Raw genomic sequence first — 20,828 nt, forward strand, 5'->3', positions numbered from 1 at the left:
TTACTTTACCGGGAGGTCGCCACTATCGCTCTACTGCGCAGACGCATATCGGCCCACACGCCAGCGTGTAGCTTGTAAAGTAACTCAATGTCATCGAGACTTAATTAGAAATAATTTAATTATTAACGAATGCTTTTGTTTTTATTTATTATTGTTGGTATTTTAATTTAATTAAGAAAATTTAAATTCAGAATATTTTCTGTTTTATTAGTTGGAGCAATTCTAAAAGCTGAAGGAACTGGACTTTACATAACTGTTACACCGTGGGTTTTAACAACAGTTTTCACTTTGTTCGCGGATGCCATTGCTGCAATCACATATGCAATTGATATTCCACATACACTGGTAAATAAAATAATATATTATATCGCTGCCTCAGGACAAGGGTACACTATTTGAAAAAACCTGAGAAAAAGGCTGTCAAAGTTTTCGCATATCAGTAAGAGAGTAATTAGATATTTTTATAAAGTATTTTTATATTATTATTATGTAAATTTACTAAAAAAATAACATTTTATCTAAAGTTATAAAGAACCACCTTAAATTCCGTCCCATATTTAAATTAAATCAATTTATGTAATTAAATGTATTATTGCACTAAAACAATTATTATACTCCTTTGATATTCATGTTGATGTCATACAAATTTATATGAAATCTTCTTCTTATTGTGCCATCCCCTAGCGGAGGTCGGCCACCATCAAGGCGATCTTATCTTTGTCGTCTGCTATCTGGAACAGTTCAGTGGAGCTGCACTCGTACCAATCACGGAGGTTCTTAAGCCACGAAATGCGGCGCCGTCCTCTGCTACGCTTTCCATTGATCTTTCTTGAATGACAAGCTGGGGAATGCTGTATTTTTGTCTTCTGAAATTTGTCATATGAAATATTATGGTAAAATAAATTTCTGCAAAAATACTGCAGCCATACCCAGAAACTTCAACTGTTTCTCCTTATTATGTAATTCATAAGTCAAAACTAACAGATTTTTGTCAAATAGTGTCCCCTTGCCTCATTAGGCAGCGATTTTCTATTAAATAATCTTAGTTTATCTCGTATTGGAAAGTTTTGGAAACCATCAATTTGAGGTTGTCAACCGGTTCACATACCTGGGTTCCAATATTACAAAAGATAATGAGGAACTGGAAGAAGTAAAAGTCCGAATAACCGCTGCAAATAAATCGTCCTTCTCATTGCTGCTCATATTCAAATCCAGAAATGTCCACAGAAAAACTAATACCTGGCACTATAAATACGCACAGTCGTTGCATACGGGTGCGAGTCATGGACGCTAAATATGAAAGCAGCTGAAATGGTGGACTGCTTTGAGAGAAAGATCCTGAGGCGGATATACGGACCCATGAATGACGGTGAGGAGTGGAGAATTAGGTACAACACGGAACTATACCGCCTATACCAAGATTCAAAACTCTCCACCTTCATAAAACTCTAGAGGCTAAACTGGGCAGGCCATATCCAGCGCATGCCTGAGCCACGGATACCGAAGAAGATCCTAGAATGAAACCCAGGGGGGAAAGGCCAGTGGGAAAGTCACGCACACGATGGGGTGATAACATTACAAAAGATGCCAACCAGCTGCTAAAATCAGGAACTGGAAAAGACGTGCGGAGGACCGTTCCGGCTGGAGGACGGCGGTAGAGGAGGCCAGGGCTCGACTTGAGCTGTAGCGCCATCGAAGAAGAAGAAGAAGTTTATCCCGTATTTGTCCACACTCGAGATCGGTTGACTGCTTCTCCACACGCATTGGGTATTTTAGTTCCCATCCAGTTATCTGGATACTACTCCTCTAAAAAATCTCCGATCAGTATTTACTTGCTGGTAGGAGTGATGTAATCCACCATGTTCGATAAGCATGAACTTGGTGGCATAAGTAAAAAGTGATACATATACGGCCACACATAAAAAGGAGGCGAATGGCGTAGGCCACGTAGGTATACGATATAAACTGAAGCTCTCTATCAGTGGTCTCCAAATTGAATAAGGATGTGAGCTACTTTCAGAAATTGAAATTGTCTGGTGAGCTACTTATACATATTCCTTCTTTATATTTTTGTATCATCGTCCTTTATCGTGCGATACATAGTATTATTATAAATATGACTTAAATAGATTAGGAAATCGGACTCCCAATAAAACATTAAATGCTTACTTTAGTAATTATTTATTTATAAACAAAATAATAATTGAAAAATATCTTGAAATAAGTGTGAGTATAACGTCAAGTAAAAATAATTAATGAAATAATGGCATTCACTTTCCTCCACAATTTTTTCAATTCTCGGTGAGTACCTTGTCACTCCCATCCAAATGAAATTGTCAAGATGTAAATTTTTGTGAGTCTTTTTAAAATATTTACTTTTAACCACCTTCATAGTGGAAAACCTTGATTCACATAAGTAGGAAGAAGAAAGCAATGTCTTCTTTTTTAGTGCAATTTGAATTAACATTGGATATTTTTCTGTTGGGACGAAAGGCCATACAGATTCTACAGTTGAGGCATCACTCTTCAGCGACAAGCCAAATTGAAATTCTATCAATTCCATTTCTGATGATGATCTTCTGATTTCTCTTGAAAATTTTCGACGATACAGCATAAGTCGTTATGCCAAGATTCATATTTCAATAGCAACTTGTTAAACATTTCATTGAAACTTAGTTCGAGAAATATTTAATTTCGGAGTCCAATAATAAAATTTGAGAAGTAAATTTATAAATATGACAAAATATCCTACGCGAGGTATCGAAAATGCCGCCGCGACCGTTTGGCGATCACTGCTCTATATTATTCTTCAAGCAGAATCGATTTCGAAATTTTGTTAATATTGCTAGACAGTTGGCCCAGTTATATAAGAGAAATGGGTAGTGCCTGTCTGTCAAAGGGCACCCTGGATTGCTGACTAAATCTAATAGCTAGGCGAAACTAGGGTGGTTGGGTGGTGTCAACAAGGATGCTAGAAATACTGGCCTAGGATAGAGAGCTGGGATCCGTAGGGATTGAATACTTTGATGGGACCGCCCATTGCCGACTCAAGTAGAAAGCCGATACATTCACAACGACTGGTCTTACTTTTTCTACCCCTCCCGTTGTTGTCTATGGATGACCTGTCATTGTTATATAGAGTGGTCATACTGACGCGTCTGTCGTGTTCACACAGGGAATGGTTTGATTTGGATAGATGAGTTTCATGATAAATAATACACTAGCATTAACACATATTCTACATATGTATTGCATAGATCAATGCTACATATTATCGATATTACCACCGGTTTTTGTGTGAAGGACTAGTCTGAATTTGACAGCTGATGAATAACAGGAATGAATACTATTTATAATTTATTAATATATTTGATTTGAGATTTTTTTTATAATTCAATTTGAAACGAGAAAGGGCGAATCAATATGTCAAGCAATCTGGCATCTGATTTTGACAGTGGACCACTCGTTGTTTGTGCAAAAAGATATGCTCAGGCTTTATTAATATAAAGATGGCCTGAATTTGCTCGTTATAAGCGTTGCTCGTTATATCAGAGAATATCTATTTTTAAAAATGAGTGGTCACATGACACGAAAAGTCGCAATTCAAACAAAGATACACAATTAGAATTTTTCCCCGAAACAAGCATGGCATTCATAAACTACACAAGAAGTTGTTTATTGTAATGAATGCTGGACCAGCATTGCTGGTTGGTACCTACTTACTTCACAAACCTTGGATTTTTTTTTCAACCATATGTGTGGATACTTTTTCAATCTTGTCGGCGAAACACCAATTAGGTAGGTACTTAGACACTAAACTAGTGTCAAATACGTAATCCGAACCCGGCGGCATCCTGTCTGGCCAGATTTTATTGGTTAGGGTCGAAATGTTTTTTAAATAATCGACACATTAACAGTTTTAAAAAAAATTTTGACGATATTTTAGCTCGGTATATCCGACAAGTTGCTCGTTATAACAGTGAATAAATGTATGTAGAAATTCATAAACTAAAATGTCAACGAATGTTTCATCGTTACATTCGAGATCTTGCTATATCCGTGATCGTAATAACCGAGCTCGACTGTATTATAATACCTCAATAATATCTCCATTTCAGACGTGGCATGACACCGTCAATTTTATCGGTGCTACAATACCAGGTGTTATACAGTCTGAAAATTTCTTCGGTACGTGGATACCCTCTGCTCTCATGGTGATCTTCTTCAGCCGCGCCTTCATATTTTGGTTCATCAATATCTCCATCTTGATCGCTGTGATAATCGAAGGGAATGGGCGAGCCAACAAAATTGGGCAGGACATAAACCAACAGGTAAAAATATTAATTCATATTAATCTGCCACTATTATTAAGTGACCATCAGGCTGTTAAGATCCAACATAATATCAAATAGTGCACACTGAACTTTGTCAGTCAAAGGTATTTGTTTTTATTCCGACTATGTCCGATCCTGATAGGATCACATGGACCTCCACAGAGTGGAGGTTTGTAATAACAGATTTTTGTTTTTTACGAGAAATGGATGTCAGTCACTTGATCAACCTATTAGGTCCATACCCTGACTCATACACAAATTGAAAAACAATATGTGTACTTGCCAGACCCAGGATTCGAATTTATTAGACTACAATTTACAGATAGCGTTGGCTAGTTTTTAAAAATCAATTAAACCCTGCCTAAACCAAACCGAAATAGTTTAGGTATACTTTCGGCGATAGGTACCTACCTACGACAAAATTGTGCACACTTTTTCATTCAAACTTATTTGTTTTCGATTGATTAATAATACATATTACACATATTATTGGTTTAATTAACTGCCTAACCAAACTATAATAAATAAAAAATATTATATCTTTAAAAAATCCAAAGCTATGTATTATCTACTGGTAAAATTTTAGATATTTTTTGGATAGATTAACGGCCCACGTGCTCGTCGTAGGTCAAAATTGAGTTTTTATTATATTTTCAAACCATGATCCTGGACACTCCTTAAACGTTGTAGATAATCTATTTATATAATTTTGAAGCCTTATTATCCTTTATAGTTATTTTAAACATTTGATGACTGCATAAAGTATTTTTGTTACATAAAATAGTATTCTTTTAAACCTCTCGCTCTAATGTTTTAGAATATAGTCATATTTCGGTACATAACTGTACAGTGGTGTTAAGATTTTTTACGTTTATTAATTTTTAAACGCATTTATGAAACCATTAGTATAATTTATTACGAGATAATTTTTGTAAAATATTCACGATAAAAAAATATATTGATAATCTCTGTGATCCCAAATTTGACAAGAATTAGGCATTTTATTATTCAAAAAATCGGCAAGATTAACACATTTGAAGATGATTCTAAAGATACTTATTATAAGCTATGTCTGTGACCATTCAAGTGTGATAAACATCTTATGAATACTGATTGCTTTATAATAATTATTGACCTACAATAAAAACTCAATTTTGACCTTCGACGAGCACGTCCCCCCTTAATAGTTTTTGACTACTATCTATTACGACTTGGTTTTCGCAGGGTTTAATTGAATTTTAAAAACTTATCAACACTATCTACACATCGTAGTTTTAGTAAAATGAAAAGAAATATGTATTACTGATAAAGTTTAGTGTGCACTATTGTCGTATCTTAACAGCCTACCTCCATCCTTCGCCACTGGTGTCCACAGTAGCACTAACCGTGTTAACTACTGAATATGTAACTCATATTATTGTTGGAAAATATTTAAGAGCATACTTCAGTGAAACGGCAAATAATTTTCAACTATAGGTGCGACGAAATTTCTGACTCGCTGCCAATCGGAGAGCGATAGTCGAGCTGTGAACACGTCAATTTGTTTTGTGATGGCGTCGGGGGAATTAATTCTTCAATCGTGTAAAGATGACTAAAAACCGTTACCCATTTACTTGAAAAAGAAAACATGTCAATGAATATATCATTATTATTACTAATAGAACAATAAACATAACATTAAATGGACGCATGTTGAATTTTTATGACGAATTATGTTTTGTTCTTCACGCGTCGTTTGCACAATCTTCGCGTTTGCGTAGTCATGATCGTTTTTGACCGTGCCCCAGCTGAAGTTATAGCATTAAGATGATAACATCCTTTGTCAATCTTAGTATTTAATGCATGCTGATTGTATGGTAGATTCGTGCTCGAGTCCGCTAGCTATAGATAACCCACATAATTTAAATCATGGGTTCTCAACTAGTTCTTGATCAGGAGCAAATTATTATGATCAGACGAATTGAGGGCACATATTATGTATGTTCGAAATGAAATGTATTATAGAGGAATAATCATTTCATTTAAATTAATAAGAGCCAATCAACATTGTGTCGCAGCCCTAACGTTTCATTCTATGAAACAGAATTCTATAAACGAGTAAATTGTCCATTTCAAGATGAAATTTTGTTTATTCACTTTTATATCGGCTTACGATGATTATGACATTTGTATCCAGCCACCAATGATAAAACTTACTTATTTACCAAATAACATTACCAATTCTCAATATTTTAACACATTTCTTAATCCTTTCAACGTGGACGGTACACCAGTTGTACACTAATTAATTGGCCATTCGATATAATTAGCATGTTATTTAAATGCGGTAATTAAATAGTAATTAAATGCTCCACGCCCAACAAGCTAAATATATTATGTAATATGAAATTAAGATGTAATGGAAACATAAGCATTTCTTTTCGTTCATTAACATTTTGCAACGGAAGCACTCAAATAGGGTCGTAGCGCACTGTACCCGTGGACCGTGTCTGGAAACAACTTGTACGTATGCAGTTCGCCGTGAAATGTCGTATCGGCAATAATATATGGTCGTATAATAAAGACCGTCCAACCTCTTTGGGTGGTATAGTACTGACATAATATTCATGTCTAAATAAACCACGGTTCTTATCGGTTTACGCTTACACTTTACAGAAAGCCAGCAGCAAACAAATAAGCCGATATATTGGATTATTTGATAGGTTAGGTTAGGTTTTCATTCTGGAATTCATGAATTTAGCCAATGAAAATTTAATTCACGTTCATATTGAATCTAATAAAATTGGAGACCGTTTAGTATACGGTAATCTCTTTTCGATAAGAAAGCTCACGGTTAACTGTGCCATGGTGAAATATTTTACGTACAATTTACATGTAACCTCCGTGGATACGATGTTGGAAAACTTCATTATAATTAACGTTAATTTTGATCCAGGACATATTATTATATTTTAGCATTCATTTTCAACGTGTTATTTTCGGTTCGCAATAATTCATCGACGAAAATGGTTGCTTGCAGTCGTTAATGCAAAGCTGGTTTAAATATCGGTTTTCAATGTTGTTTTATTGAATTAAAACGTTTCGTATAATAAGTTATATTCTTTTAATAGTAGATATATTTTCCAATAATATTGCTAATGGTACCTATACCGACACATATATTATTGAACATACATACCTTGAAAACGCCTCAGATATATTACCCACTAGAAAAAACATATTTGAAAAAAATCTGATGCTCGACGGGATTTAAAACCATATAACCACCGGTATCGCGCCAACTGTGCATTAAGGCTATACCTCTGTTGAGGCATGGTCTAAAAAGATCGTGGCTAGGCGATGCGCGGATTGCGGGTTGCGGGTGCAAATGACGCATGCCGAATGAAATATAATTTGTCATATAAATCCAACATGCGTCCATTTAATGTTCTGTTTATAGCACTACGGTGCATGGTTGCAGCATCAGTCCCGTGCGGCTCCGTCTCGGGACGGAATGAGCACTTAAAATCACTTCTTTCAGACACGTTTAAAGCGTCATAGAAAGCGGCCGTGCATATCCACGGTTGTGCATATATGACGGGTGGTGGTGGGCACTTTAACGTATGTTCTATTAGTAACAATAATAATATATTCATTGACATGTTTTCTTTTTCACAACGTTTTTAGTTATCTTTACACGATTTAAGAATTAATACCCCCGTCGCCATCACGAAACAAATTGACGTATTGACACCTCGACGTTCGCTCTCCGAATGCCAGCGAGTCCAAAATTTCGTCGCGCCTATAGTTGAAAATTAATTGCCGTTTCACTGATGTATCGTCTTAACCAAGTATGCTACGAGCTTCCTATCTAATTGCGACATTTTTCAACTAGTAGGTCATACATAATTTTTAAATATGATTTTTTCTAGTCGGTATATATCTGAGGTGTTTTCAAGTTATGTATGTTCAATATAATATGGAATGTTACATTCTCAAAATCTTGTGAATTATTCTTTGAATAAAAGAAATGGTTTATTAAACATATTATTATTTAAATTATCGTGTACTCTATTTGAACGCTGGTAAAATAAGTCAGAGTGTTACCAGTTGTATATTTTTAGATAAATTTACAATTGGATAAATAAAGTGTTAAAAAAACTACTAAACTTTTGCACACGAAATTCAATCATTGCCCACGGGTCAATCGAGGATACTTCATAATATTATGTTCGCTATACGTGGTCTGTGGTTATCGTTTTAAACGAGTCTATGGTGAATCTATGTTATTATTTAAGGTAACCATCAACCAATTCCAAAAGAGCGCGTGGCCTGGAAGTGAGATACCCACTGGTGTAAATATGAACCCTCAACTTATCGATAGCATGAGAAGGACTTTCGCCAATGAAATGCAACAGGGAGATAACCTTTACGCCACTCCAGCTGTGACGAGTAACGTAAATCAAGGACCAGACACTGCAAGGTTGGACAACGTTAACGGTTCATCAACCTTGAAGAAGGAATATGAGAAAAGGTAAATTAAACATAATATATATTTTATTCATCAAGATAGTATTGACGCAATGAACTGCTAATGAATGCAGGATGTGAAGAATAAATGGACTCTAGTAAACGAGCTGCCCCATATGCGAGTATATCTATGCCTGCTTATAGGTACAATTACATTGTTTTATAAAAAAATAGTTTGCGATTTATTTGGTTGAAAAATAACCCATATCTAAATTGCAATAAGGGTAGCATTATTGTCGTCCTCTTCTGCAAACATTGCCACATTCGTCACTATAGGATAGGTTTGTCGAATATACGTTTTTGTCGAAATCGACCTTTTAATGCAAAATGATTTTTTTTTGCAAATTTGTGTTTAAATGGATCAGAACCATCCTTTTCTTTAAATTACTTTGTAATGACTACAGCATTCATATGCTGTAAAAACAACAATTTAAATGCCTCCGTGTATTTAAATATAGGATAATGGAGTTTGTTTTTCGTCTCCTGAATATTTGACATTTGGTCTATTCCACAAACCAATCTACAGCGACGATGTGTGAATCTAACTATTGCCATATACATATAAACTGCATTTTTATGCTGTTAAAAAAAACTTACCCTATATTTCATATGGGTGAGTTGCGATTTTTGAAATTTGCGTTCATCTGTTTGCGCTATTCTGCTACCGTGACCACTTTGTTATATTTTAAACTCATTGCAATATAGCTATAGCTTAGTCGACATTATGCATTATCTATCAACAAATATTTCCCTTTTAAAACATATTTAAATTTGAAACATTTCATTGCTCACTACTCAGATATATAAAAATATAATACTATACATATATGTAAAGATAATCGGAAAAACCGTGCCAATGCGATATATGCTCATTTAAACTCTGATAGCTTGTTCATATCATAATATTATTATGAAAACACAAAAAATGCAACATGTCTTTCAAAACGTATATATTTTTTGATCATTCAAAACCTTGCTTTTAGGGTCCATGACTCGACACCGTATAAAAATATAGAGAACACTAATGTTTGCACAAGCATAATTTTTGTGGCAATCGAAATTCCCCGATCCTTCCATATAGTGGTAAGACGTGTCATCGCATTTATTTAAAAAAAAATCTGTGTGCACCTTCTTATTTCCGCTTTACATCCGCCTTTTCCACTAATGGTCGATCCCAGTATATAAACTCGTCCACTGTTAAGTTTTAGAGTGTACTTGCTAGAGGTGGGAAAACTGGTCGATTTTGAAGACTAAGTATACTTACTACCAGTATAAAAAAATACTTAGTATCGAAACTTGTTCCAAAATACTTACTAGTATTTGGAATACTATATAGAGCGTTTGGCGTGCATATGCGACATAAGTCTCATACGCAACTGGAACTAAAACTTAACTGCATATTAGTATTTGAAATGTAGGCTTCAATAGGATCGCTAAAAATACACTGAGCTGGGCTTTTCGAAATGTCCCATTTAATATAAAATTTTAAACACATTTAAAATTTATGAGTTGTTTTTATGTTTTGTTATAATATTCTTGTTAACATAAATGAATAACAATGATTTTTTTAAATTTGAAACTGCCGTCACTCAGTCACCTCACCACATTCCCGAGAGAATGTGCTGCTACAGAAAATTTATGACCTTTTGTTCATACATAAGATGATGTCATTCGCATGCATAGACTAATTAAAATATACTTCTCGCTCGCGACTCGCGATGATATCATCACAAGTTTTTTGGAACAAGTTTATTGGGCCACACGTACTGAGTATGGGTAGTTTCATCCGATACCTGAGTACACAAACCGGTGACAGTATTTCCAACTCACCTCTAGTACTTGCTGTTCGTAGAACGTTAGCCCGATCGACAACCTGACTGCAACAACAATGACGGAATTTAGATTACTTTAATCTGGATGTTTCTATTTCAGGCAAAGTGCTTATAATGCAAATGGGCCGGATGAGTTACGTAGCCAGTTGCCGTGGTCGTATTTCCAGGACAGAAACGATCCAACAAGGGCGCCACGCCGGATAACGCCACGCGGTGCTGAGGACTCCGTCGCACCCCCTGTCCCAGTACCTGATTACACGTTGCACTTTCCCAAGCGCCCGAGAGATAGCGAAATAGGTACCTATGTTGATAAATATAATTTCAATATTACCGGTAACCAGTAATAAAAAAACTACCGCAAACTCAACAGTGTTGAAGAAAGTTAATAGCAATTATGACAATACAACAAAATCAGCACTGTCAATCAAAAATTGGTAGGTACTAGTCGGTTATCCTGGATACAGCGGCAAACACATTTTGAAAATAGACAATATACTGGATTATTTGTTAGGATAACCTAACTTAACCTAAACTAACCCAAACTAACAAATAATTCAGTATATCGGCTATTTTCAAAATGAGTTTGTCGATGTATCCAGGATAAACGAATAGAACCGAACAATTTTACAGGAGCGCTAAATATTTTTCTGAAAATATTAACATAGTTATCTAATTTATTTTATGTATCTTTCCTAAAAAATAACCGTGTAATATTTTTGTTATATGGCCTATCTAGTTCAGATGGTCAAATTAATTTTTACACGAGACGGAGCGATAATTTTGTGGATTTCATGAACTGGAATGGCGCTCCGGTGCGCTCCGTTCCATGTATCTTTTAAGCTTAAGTTTTTACTTCTATGTATTTTTTAAGGTTGTTTAAAAATAAATTGTATTTAAGTTAGGGCTGCCAACTATTTTTGAAATAATTTCAATATTTTGTAAATATTTTATTTTCTTTAAATGCACCCATAAGACAATAATAATATTTAAACCTTGTAATATTTTCAACAGTAAAAATATATTATTTCGTTTTCAACAGGAAAGCCAAGTAAACCATCGAGAAATTTAAGCAACGAGAATGGATCAAGTCATCATAATAAAAATAATTATGCGAGGCAATCTTCAACCCCTTCGATGAATCCTTATGGATAAGAAAAAAATAAGAAATTTTATATTTTATAGGTAATTACATACTATTAGATAGAATTAATTGAAAGGTAGGTATTAATTAAAAATAAAGCGGTTTTGTTGGTGTATTTTTAAAGCATTTTGTAATTTTGATTTTAATTGTTTATTTTAAATTGCATATTATTTTTTTATGGCATCATATTATTTTAATTGACTATCAATACTGAAATTTAATATATTAATGTTCATCGCCTTAACTCGCGAGTGGCAGTGGAAGGAGAATAATTCGTATCTGCACTTTTTTGAGGTACGATTAAAATTATTGTTATATCTTGAATTCCAAATCAATAAAAATCGTTATAAAAAATTATTTATATAACATAATATGTGAAATTCATTAGAAAATATTGCTTACTACCGAATCGGTTTTTATGCTCCCTGACCTTTTTGCTAAAATGTACATATCGTCGTTGTTTTGTAAAAAAGGCGAATTAACCAAAATGCTACTTTACAGGAGGAGGATTTTTAACTTTTAACGTGTATTTGTTTTTTACCTGTAGATGATTATAAATATCTAACAAGTTTATAATAAAGCTTAGAAAGAATACTGTCATTACAATAGGTATTATTATATAATATTTTAAAAGGCCTAATATGTCACATTTGCTTTTTATTTTGTAATTTTATTTAATTTAATTTTAGTCGATTATCGTTTTTAAGTACTTTCCTGTGGAGATAAAAATTCGCCGTTTTTACACAACAAAGCTAGTGGGGTACATATTGTATTTTCATTAAAATCTCGATTTCGCCAAAATTGTTGATTTGCCCTTTTTACAAAACACCGACGATATAGGCAGTCGATATGTAGCTATCTAAACACAACAAATTTTACTAACTACATTTTTATAACATGTAAGGACACGTAATATAATATACTTATATAGTAAATTATTAAACTACAATTTTATTTTAAATTTTGTTTTATAAAGTAGGTATTATTAAAATTTGATAATAGTGTTATGATTGCAAAATTTTTTCTCATTTATTTGTGGTGTTATAACCACTGTGGATATTCCTGTTAATTTATGTACTTATATTATTTTTTATCCTAAAATGTCGTCTTGGCGCAAGCTGTTATGCAATGTAACTCGTAAAAATGAATCATTAATATAATACAGTCGAACTTGGTTATTACGATCTCGGATGTAATGAGGAACCATTCGTTGACATTTTAGTTTATGATTTTCTCCATACAATTGTTACTGTCAACCAAAAACTGTTAATGTGTCGATCGTTTAAATACAACATTTTCGACTCTAGCAATAAAATCCGACCGGACAGTTAACTAGACCGATGCCACCGGGATCGGATTACGTTTATGACTCTAGTTAAGTGTCTATGTACCTAATTGGTATTTTCGCCGACAACATTGAAAAAGTATCCACGCATATGGTTGAAATGGCATGTAAAATCCATGCTTTAAACAAATTCTTTTGTAGTTTATGAATGCAATGCTTTTTTCGGGGATTTTTACGATGGTTTTCAGATTTTTTATGTTCTATGCTTAAGTAGAACGTGGTGCAAAAAATATTCCTCGTAATAACTAAGTTGGACTGTATATATAAATCAATAGTGTATAGTATTTTTGGCTCTAATTGGCGCGTGATTATATGTTATTTATTATATATTAATCCTACTGAAACCGGGATTATTCTGTTATTTTGGCGGTAAGTTATTGCTGGGTGATTATATTAATTTTAATGCTCCTAAACAAATCCTTTCTAGATATTAGGTACATGTAGCGTTGAGAACCGTGGAATTACGACCGGTCTATTCGATGATGGATCGGATACATACTGTGACTATGCTTTTGTCAATGTATGTCTCGATATCATCGCTGACACCCTGTCGCCATACGAGTGAATTAGTGAATATTTATGCTTTTATGCATCATCAATTCGTTTGGTCATTTCACCACTTTATGAATGATTTAAATTCGTCATCGTCTTTAACCGTCGTAATCAATTAGTAGCCAATAGCCAGTTTTGGGCTTTTTATAAATACTATAACCCAGCGATTTCCAAACTGGGAGGCGCAGAGTGTTGCAAAGGGAGGCGCGAAAAGTTTAACACAATTAATTTAGCCGCAGGTTACAAATTAATGTTGGTTGCAGTTTGCAAATGCATAGTTTATAAAACGGCCGCTAATTATAAACTAGGTACATATAAAAACGGTCCTACAAAAGATTGTTTGCAAACCTGTCTGAAAATATGGAGACTGATTTTATAATACCCCACTTTTACACTATTGTGAAGCGCGCTGGCTATCTCGTGAAAAATAAAATAAAAGGGTCAAATCATAATGTTGAAATTTGAGGCAAATTTGTTTAAGAACGATAATTTTGTTGTTAAACTTGTCTATTTGGTTGGAATTAAAAAAAAAATGAGTGATTAAATCAATTCAAGGACCACTAATGCATTCACTGATTTAAAAAGACAAAGTAAAGGCATTCATAAAATATTTGAGCTTTGGAAATCAAAATTACAAAAAAATAAGTTCGCCATGTTTCCACTTTTAAATTTCTGCGCCAGATATATTGAAGCATCAAAATCTATTTACTGAATTCTTGGTTAGTTTGCTAATGCACTTTTGACATTATTTTTTTAATAGTAAAAAAAAATCGCCTGCGGTGCTGTTTTGTCTCAGGACTATTAAATACTTTAAATATGTGGTTGTGTGTTAGTTAATGTAATACCTTTTTCATTTTTGTATGAGTACATTGTTGACTATTTAAAAATGAAATGAAATAAAGGGGGAGAGGCGCCAAGATTAGATTTTTTTTAAAAGGAGTCGTAGTAACATAAAGTTTGGAAACCACTGCTATAACCACCACCTAGAGTCAATATACAGCTCGATGAAGGACTCCCATACCTCATTCTACAAATCTCACTCAGCAATTCACGTACCTTGTTAAGTTTGTTCGTACCGTTTTAAGCCACCCCTGTAGTAGTTTAGTGCTAGTAAGGTTCTTTTTTCCCCAAACTTTCCCTGCGATGGAACACTTTGCAAAATCTGAAATGTTAACCGAACACCGTGTTAATTTGTTGCAGCCATTGCAGCCATTGCTAAATATATCAATGGTTGCAGCATATAAAACCATTCCAGATTTTCGCGGAACAGCTATTTACGTTCCGCGGAACAAATTTTGAGAAACCATGCACTACTCTAGACGACCCCATCTGTCCTGCGACTCCTGCGGATATTCACTCGCCGATTGATCATTATCCATTTCATTAGCTCGGCGTCCACTTTCACATCGCGCACTTTTGTCTGCCTTGTTATCCATCCTGGAAAATAGATCTCAGAGTGCTCGTCTAATACATGCTACACATGAATCTGCATTGCGAAATAACTTGAATTTACATTATAATGGATTTTAGTTTTGTACTGTTCCATTTGAGTCGTTTTTTGCGACCCGGCTATCGCCTTTCGGCATCTTCAGGCGCCGTGTATACTCACCGAAGGTAAACACAAACTGACAACGAACACTCTTTAACTCTAGATGATATAATAAATCTATACAACAAAGTAGGTAAAACCTCCATTACCTACCTATGAAGGCAATTTAAAGAAGGAAATTTGTGCATTGCGTTTTTATCATACCACTGGATTATCCAGTCAACTTCCCTAGATTAAATGCCGCCCCTAGGCAGCGCCAAAATGCCGCTCCATTGTCTTATATAGTATTTCTATCATCCTTTTCATTATCTAAGATGATGATGTATGGATACATTACTAACAAAATATCAGACTTTAATTATTCGCAAATCTGCACGTGTAGTTTCTGGTCACCAAGGACGTCGAAGGGCAAAAGAAGAAAACTAGATATCGCGAACCCGACAAAACCAGTGAGCTGTTTTTTTTAATGGATAGATATTTTTGTTCTTACTAAGTTTAGGTAGCTATTTCTATATATTTCAAATGATTCTCCTTGATTTGCCGCCCTTCGAGTAACTTTCGCCCCCAAGCGACGCTCAATCTGCCTACCCCCACGGGACGTCAATAGGATTATCCCATTCGACCAGTTTACCATATTATCTACGAGCTACGTGTCCGATCCAACTCCATTTAAAGGTTTTGGCATACTTAATTATGTTCCGAATGATTTCATTTATCCATTGCCATTTCATATTCTTGGCGACCTCTATCACATCGCTTACTCAAGTTTGCTCCCTTATCCATTATTTTATTTTACGGTCTTTCAGCGTTATGCACGACATGCACATTTCCATGCCACGTTGCGCTACTCATTTGTTTGGATTTTTTGGAAAATTTAGGGTCTATAATTTCACATCCATTCATGAGCACAGATAACATACATTGGTTGAACACTTTAAGTTTAAGACACAATGGGATGTCACTTATGTACAAAACTTTTCAGGCACCAAAGTAGGCTATATTCCAGTTTGGTTCTGCAAAAAATCTTATCATACATATGAACCGCTAATTTACATTTTATATCCGCTCGATTTGTGTGCTATTGGTGAAGATCGCTTTAGACTCATCAAATCAGTTTATCATTAAGTACTTACATACTAATAGTCATTGTTAATTCGTTAGCTTCTATATTACTTATTATGTATAGTGTTATTTCTATTATATTTAATGCATTGCGCAAACAATGCATATAACGTAGGAGTAATTGGCCGAATAGACAATACTGGCGCGAATCCAGCGGTTACTGATTCAAGTGCCGTCGGGTGTAGTATATTTTTTTTTTCTAAAAAAGATTTTTTCTAATAGTATGTTTTCAAATTATGTATGTTCAATGTATAGAATATTACATTCTCAGTTTTTGTAAATTATTCGCTGAATAAAAAAAAATATTAAATTATTAGCAAGTGTAAGTACATTATAAATATTTGGAGTGATCCGTGACGTCGGCTAGTAATTAAGGCATTTAATTGATAATACTTTGATTTGATATACAAAAATCGATAACCAACATTATTAACGCAATTTGATAAGCATTTTATGTAAGAACTACTAGTTAAATTAGTCGTAATTAAGTAGGATGCCCGAAGGTTGATTGGAAAATCATACTGGCGCGAATCCAGGGTACGTATACAGATTCAAGTCCCGTCGGGTATATTATATAAAAAAAAAATATTTTTCTAGTGGATATCCATGAGATGTTTTCAAATTATGCATGAAATTATGCATATATATATAATGTTTCATTATCAAATCTTGTGAATTAGTTTTTATCGTTTCTTGAATGAAATAGTAAAAACGTGTGAAATTAAAATAGGTACATATTACTATTTTTTGTCTGCGCATAATATTGTTCTCAACTGTCAATTTTCCACGAATCCTGGGACTCAATCTGAAGGCATCTATTTTTTTAAATTTAGACAAATTACTGTAGACCAGTGGTTCTTACGTGAAATTTAACTGTGGCCGCATAATTGACATTGACAGTTCTATGGAAACGTCTGGTGGTCGCACCAAATTTCACTTTTGTTGTGATTGAAAAAATTAAAGATAAATTTTATTTACTAATAATAATAAATCAATTTATTTAAAGACAAGTCCATTTAATAAAAGATATTTGAACATTTTAGTATATATCTATTTATTTAAAAATAATGCAAATGGAAATTCCTCAATACTCCTTTTTTCCAATGCGAGTTTTTATGAAGTACATTACACTGAATGATCTTTCACAGTAAACAGTAGTAGGAAAAATCGACAATATTAATAAAGCAATTGTTGACAATTCTTTGAATTTACTTTATCTTCAGAAACGGATTATTTCACACATGACCTCATCATAAGAACATATTATGGATCTCTTTTATTTTGTTAACTGTCAATTCATGGTGGAAATGCATTGTATTGTTGTTTTTATTTAATAAAACGCAATTTTTATGTAGTACCTATTCTCCAAGTAATCAACTGAGTTGAAAATGTCCCTCTGAGGCGGAAGAAACCGGTCCTAATCTCTTGATTAAAAGTGGAATAAGTACTACATAAAAATTGCGTTTTATTACATAAAAACAACAATATTATGGATCATTTGAGCGTGGAAAGAAATTAAAAGAAAAAAAAAGGAAACAATGTGTATTCAACCAATTTCATAATTTTATAAATAAATTTTTGAAATATTATTCTGTTAAGTACTGGTGGCCCCACAAGAGAACCACTGGTCTAGACCCAGTAGAATAGGCTACATCAACTCTGTTGAATGTCATTAATATATTATAGTTATTATTGTACCTATCTGTAATTATAACTGGATACGTTGAAAACTATTAAAACATAATTCTGCAGGAACTTGCCTTGAACCGTATTTTTTTTTGTAGATACGTTATCTAGGTACTATACAATTTATTGTATGTCACAGCGGCTTTCACTAAAAATTATTAGCTTTCAACATTCCAATATATTGTATGTAGCAGATAGCGATAACAAGTATTTAATTTTAGTTAGATGCCGTTAGAGTATATGCTTCATAAGCTATAATAGTTAGAGTATGGCTCTAGGATGAAAATGATGTAATACATTGTAAAAAGATTTTTTTTTCATATTATTATCTACATATTTATTTATTACTATATAAATATTAATACGAGTGCATATCATTTGATCTAATTTTATGCGAAGTAATCAGGCAAAGAGGCCGATCAGTATAGAAAATAGTGCAAAAAGGTGTTATAAAACTTATACTTGCCTGATATCAGATGATACAATCCAGGGATTAGTATGCGTTCACTCCCTGAATTAGAAAAAAACTACGGTGATTTTTTTTACAATCTGGTATACCGAAACGTACCTACAATAAATTAACATTTTCTTGATAATTTAATACCTATCTGTACTATTACGAAGTTTTATTTATTAACGACTTTTTGTGTAAATGATTGGATTTAATGTAGTTTCTATTTTCATATTTTTTTATATATAATTAAAACAAAATGCTATTTTTAATTTTTTTGGCATAATGAATGAACCAAGCAAAATAAGAGTTGTAATTTTTCATTCCGGCTTTAGGGTTACAATGATGTAATATATTCTAAAAATATATCTTTTACATATATTATCTATTTATTTATTTGTTAATACAAATTTAGTTAATATCATTTGATCTAATTTTATGCGAGGTAATCAGGCAAAGAGGCGTATCAGTGTAGTAAAAAGTGCAAAGTTATAAAACACGTACTTTACTAGATCGATTTCTGTCAGTCATTAAGTTTTTCGGTAGTGTTCGGTTATCAGGAATAGAGCGGAAAGCACATTTTGAAAATACCCGATATACTGGATTATTTGTTAGTTTAGGTTAGGTTAGGTTGGGTTAGGTTAGGTTTGGTTAGGTTAATCTAACAAATAATCCAGTTTATCGGGTACAAATTTAGACGGTATTTTCAAAATGTGTTTTCCGCTGTATTCCTGATAACCGAACAGTACCAGTTTTTCATATACCTACTTTTGGTTTTGGAAGCTATAATGCCGGGTCCACACTGGCAACATGTCGCGCGACATGTTGCCAGTGTGGACCCGGCATAACATTTTATAATTTCGATGAAATTACATAAATAGCTAATGTGGACTTATTGGTTTATGGAAATAGATTCTAAATTTATTTTTTAAACCAGTAGTTAGTTAGCCTACAACATTTATTTTTAAAACTGTCTGGGTTCCCAAAATATCAAATAAAAATGAATCCGCAAACTCCGCGGCAAGCATTTTTCGAAAAAGAAAAAATCTAGTGAGATCCCGGGAATGGAAACCCTAATTGGTACCAGTGGCGAAGGGTGGAGGTAGCCTGTTAAGATTCGTCATAAATAGTGCACACTAAACTTTGTCAGTCATACGTATTTGTTTTCATTGAAATAAAACTACAATTTACAGGTGTTGGTTAGTTTTAAAAATTAAATTAAACCCTTTGAAACCAAGCCATAATAGATAATAGTCAAAAAATACTCCTCAATCTATAAAATATCTAAAATTATGAAATTAAAACATACATAACTTTGGGTATTTTATAGATATAATAATATTTTAATCTATTATAGTTTGGTTTAGGCAGGGCTTAATGAATTTAAAAAACTGAACCAACAATATGTGTAATATGCATTCTTAATCCAACGAAAACAAATAGGTATGAATAAAAAGGTGTACACTTTGTCATATCACCCAAATATACCAAAACTATTTTTTGATTTAGGTAGGGTTTAATTGATTTTAAAAAACTAACCAACACCATCTGTAATTTGTAGTATTCGTTCAATTAAAATAAATATGTGTGACTGACAAAGTTTAATGTGCACTATTTATGACGGATCTTAAAACAGCCTACCTCCACCCTTCGCTACTGATTGGTACCTAATAATGTAATGGTACAATATAATAATTATCTTACAATTCATGAACCGATAAACAAATCTGAATACGTTAACAAATAATTTATTTTCATGAATCACTGTTTAACAATTCGTATTAATTAATTGATAATTTTGTAAGGATAAGTAAAATATTATCTTTAGCAATATCATTCAGAGTTATAAGTATGATAATTATTTTGGGATGCATTGTTCTAGAGAATTATGACATTAATCATGCTTTTTATTTATTTTCAGATAACGATTACTAAGTATGCTTAGATACGTATATGTGCATATTTTATATCATTGGCCGTTGAAAGGATTAACTGGAACTATGATAATATATATGACTAATCAGGAACACAACAATTATAATGTATATAACTAATATCAATGATTATATCTTATTCAATACTGATGATAATTTAATTTACAATAATATGTTACATATCTGTGTATACTTAAAAATAAAAAATAAAACACTATTTTCAAATATATTATGGAATGATTATATTTGCCCAAAAGAGTTCCTTTCTAAAAACCTTCTTTTTCCACGTTTTTCTTAACTCGTATTCTTGTTTGTCTGGTGGTTGTTTATCCAGTACAAATCTTGCAATCGATTTTTAACTAACTTCCCATCT

The 20,828-nt window shown here is 33.3% G+C and overlaps 1 protein-coding gene across 1 annotated transcript in view; it reads left to right on the forward strand.

Annotated features, from left to right (window-relative positions):
• LOC147079393 (uncharacterized) overlaps positions 1 to 20,554 on the forward strand; it is a 41,476-nt gene extending 20,922 nt beyond the window's left edge. Inside the window, exons 4-9 of the mRNA XM_085940706.1 lie at positions 212 to 345; positions 4,119 to 4,331; positions 8,612 to 8,847; positions 10,776 to 10,972; positions 11,715 to 11,857; positions 20,443 to 20,554. Of these exons, the coding sequence (XP_085796832.1) occupies positions 212 to 345; positions 4,119 to 4,331; positions 8,612 to 8,847; positions 10,776 to 10,972; positions 11,715 to 11,827 (893 nt within the window). The 3' untranslated portion in view covers positions 11,828 to 11,857; positions 20,443 to 20,554. The remainder of the gene's footprint in view (positions 1 to 211; positions 346 to 4,118; positions 4,332 to 8,611; positions 8,848 to 10,775; positions 10,973 to 11,714; positions 11,858 to 20,442) is intronic.
• The last annotated feature ends 274 nt before the right edge of the window (positions 20,555 to 20,828 follow it).

This window comes from Rhyacophila brunnea, unplaced genomic scaffold (assembly GCF_057557595.1).
Source record: "Rhyacophila brunnea isolate RB1 unplaced genomic scaffold, BYU_Rbru_1.0 scaffold_1, whole genome shotgun sequence".
NCBI lineage: Eukaryota > Metazoa > Arthropoda > Insecta > Trichoptera > Rhyacophilidae > Rhyacophila > Rhyacophila brunnea.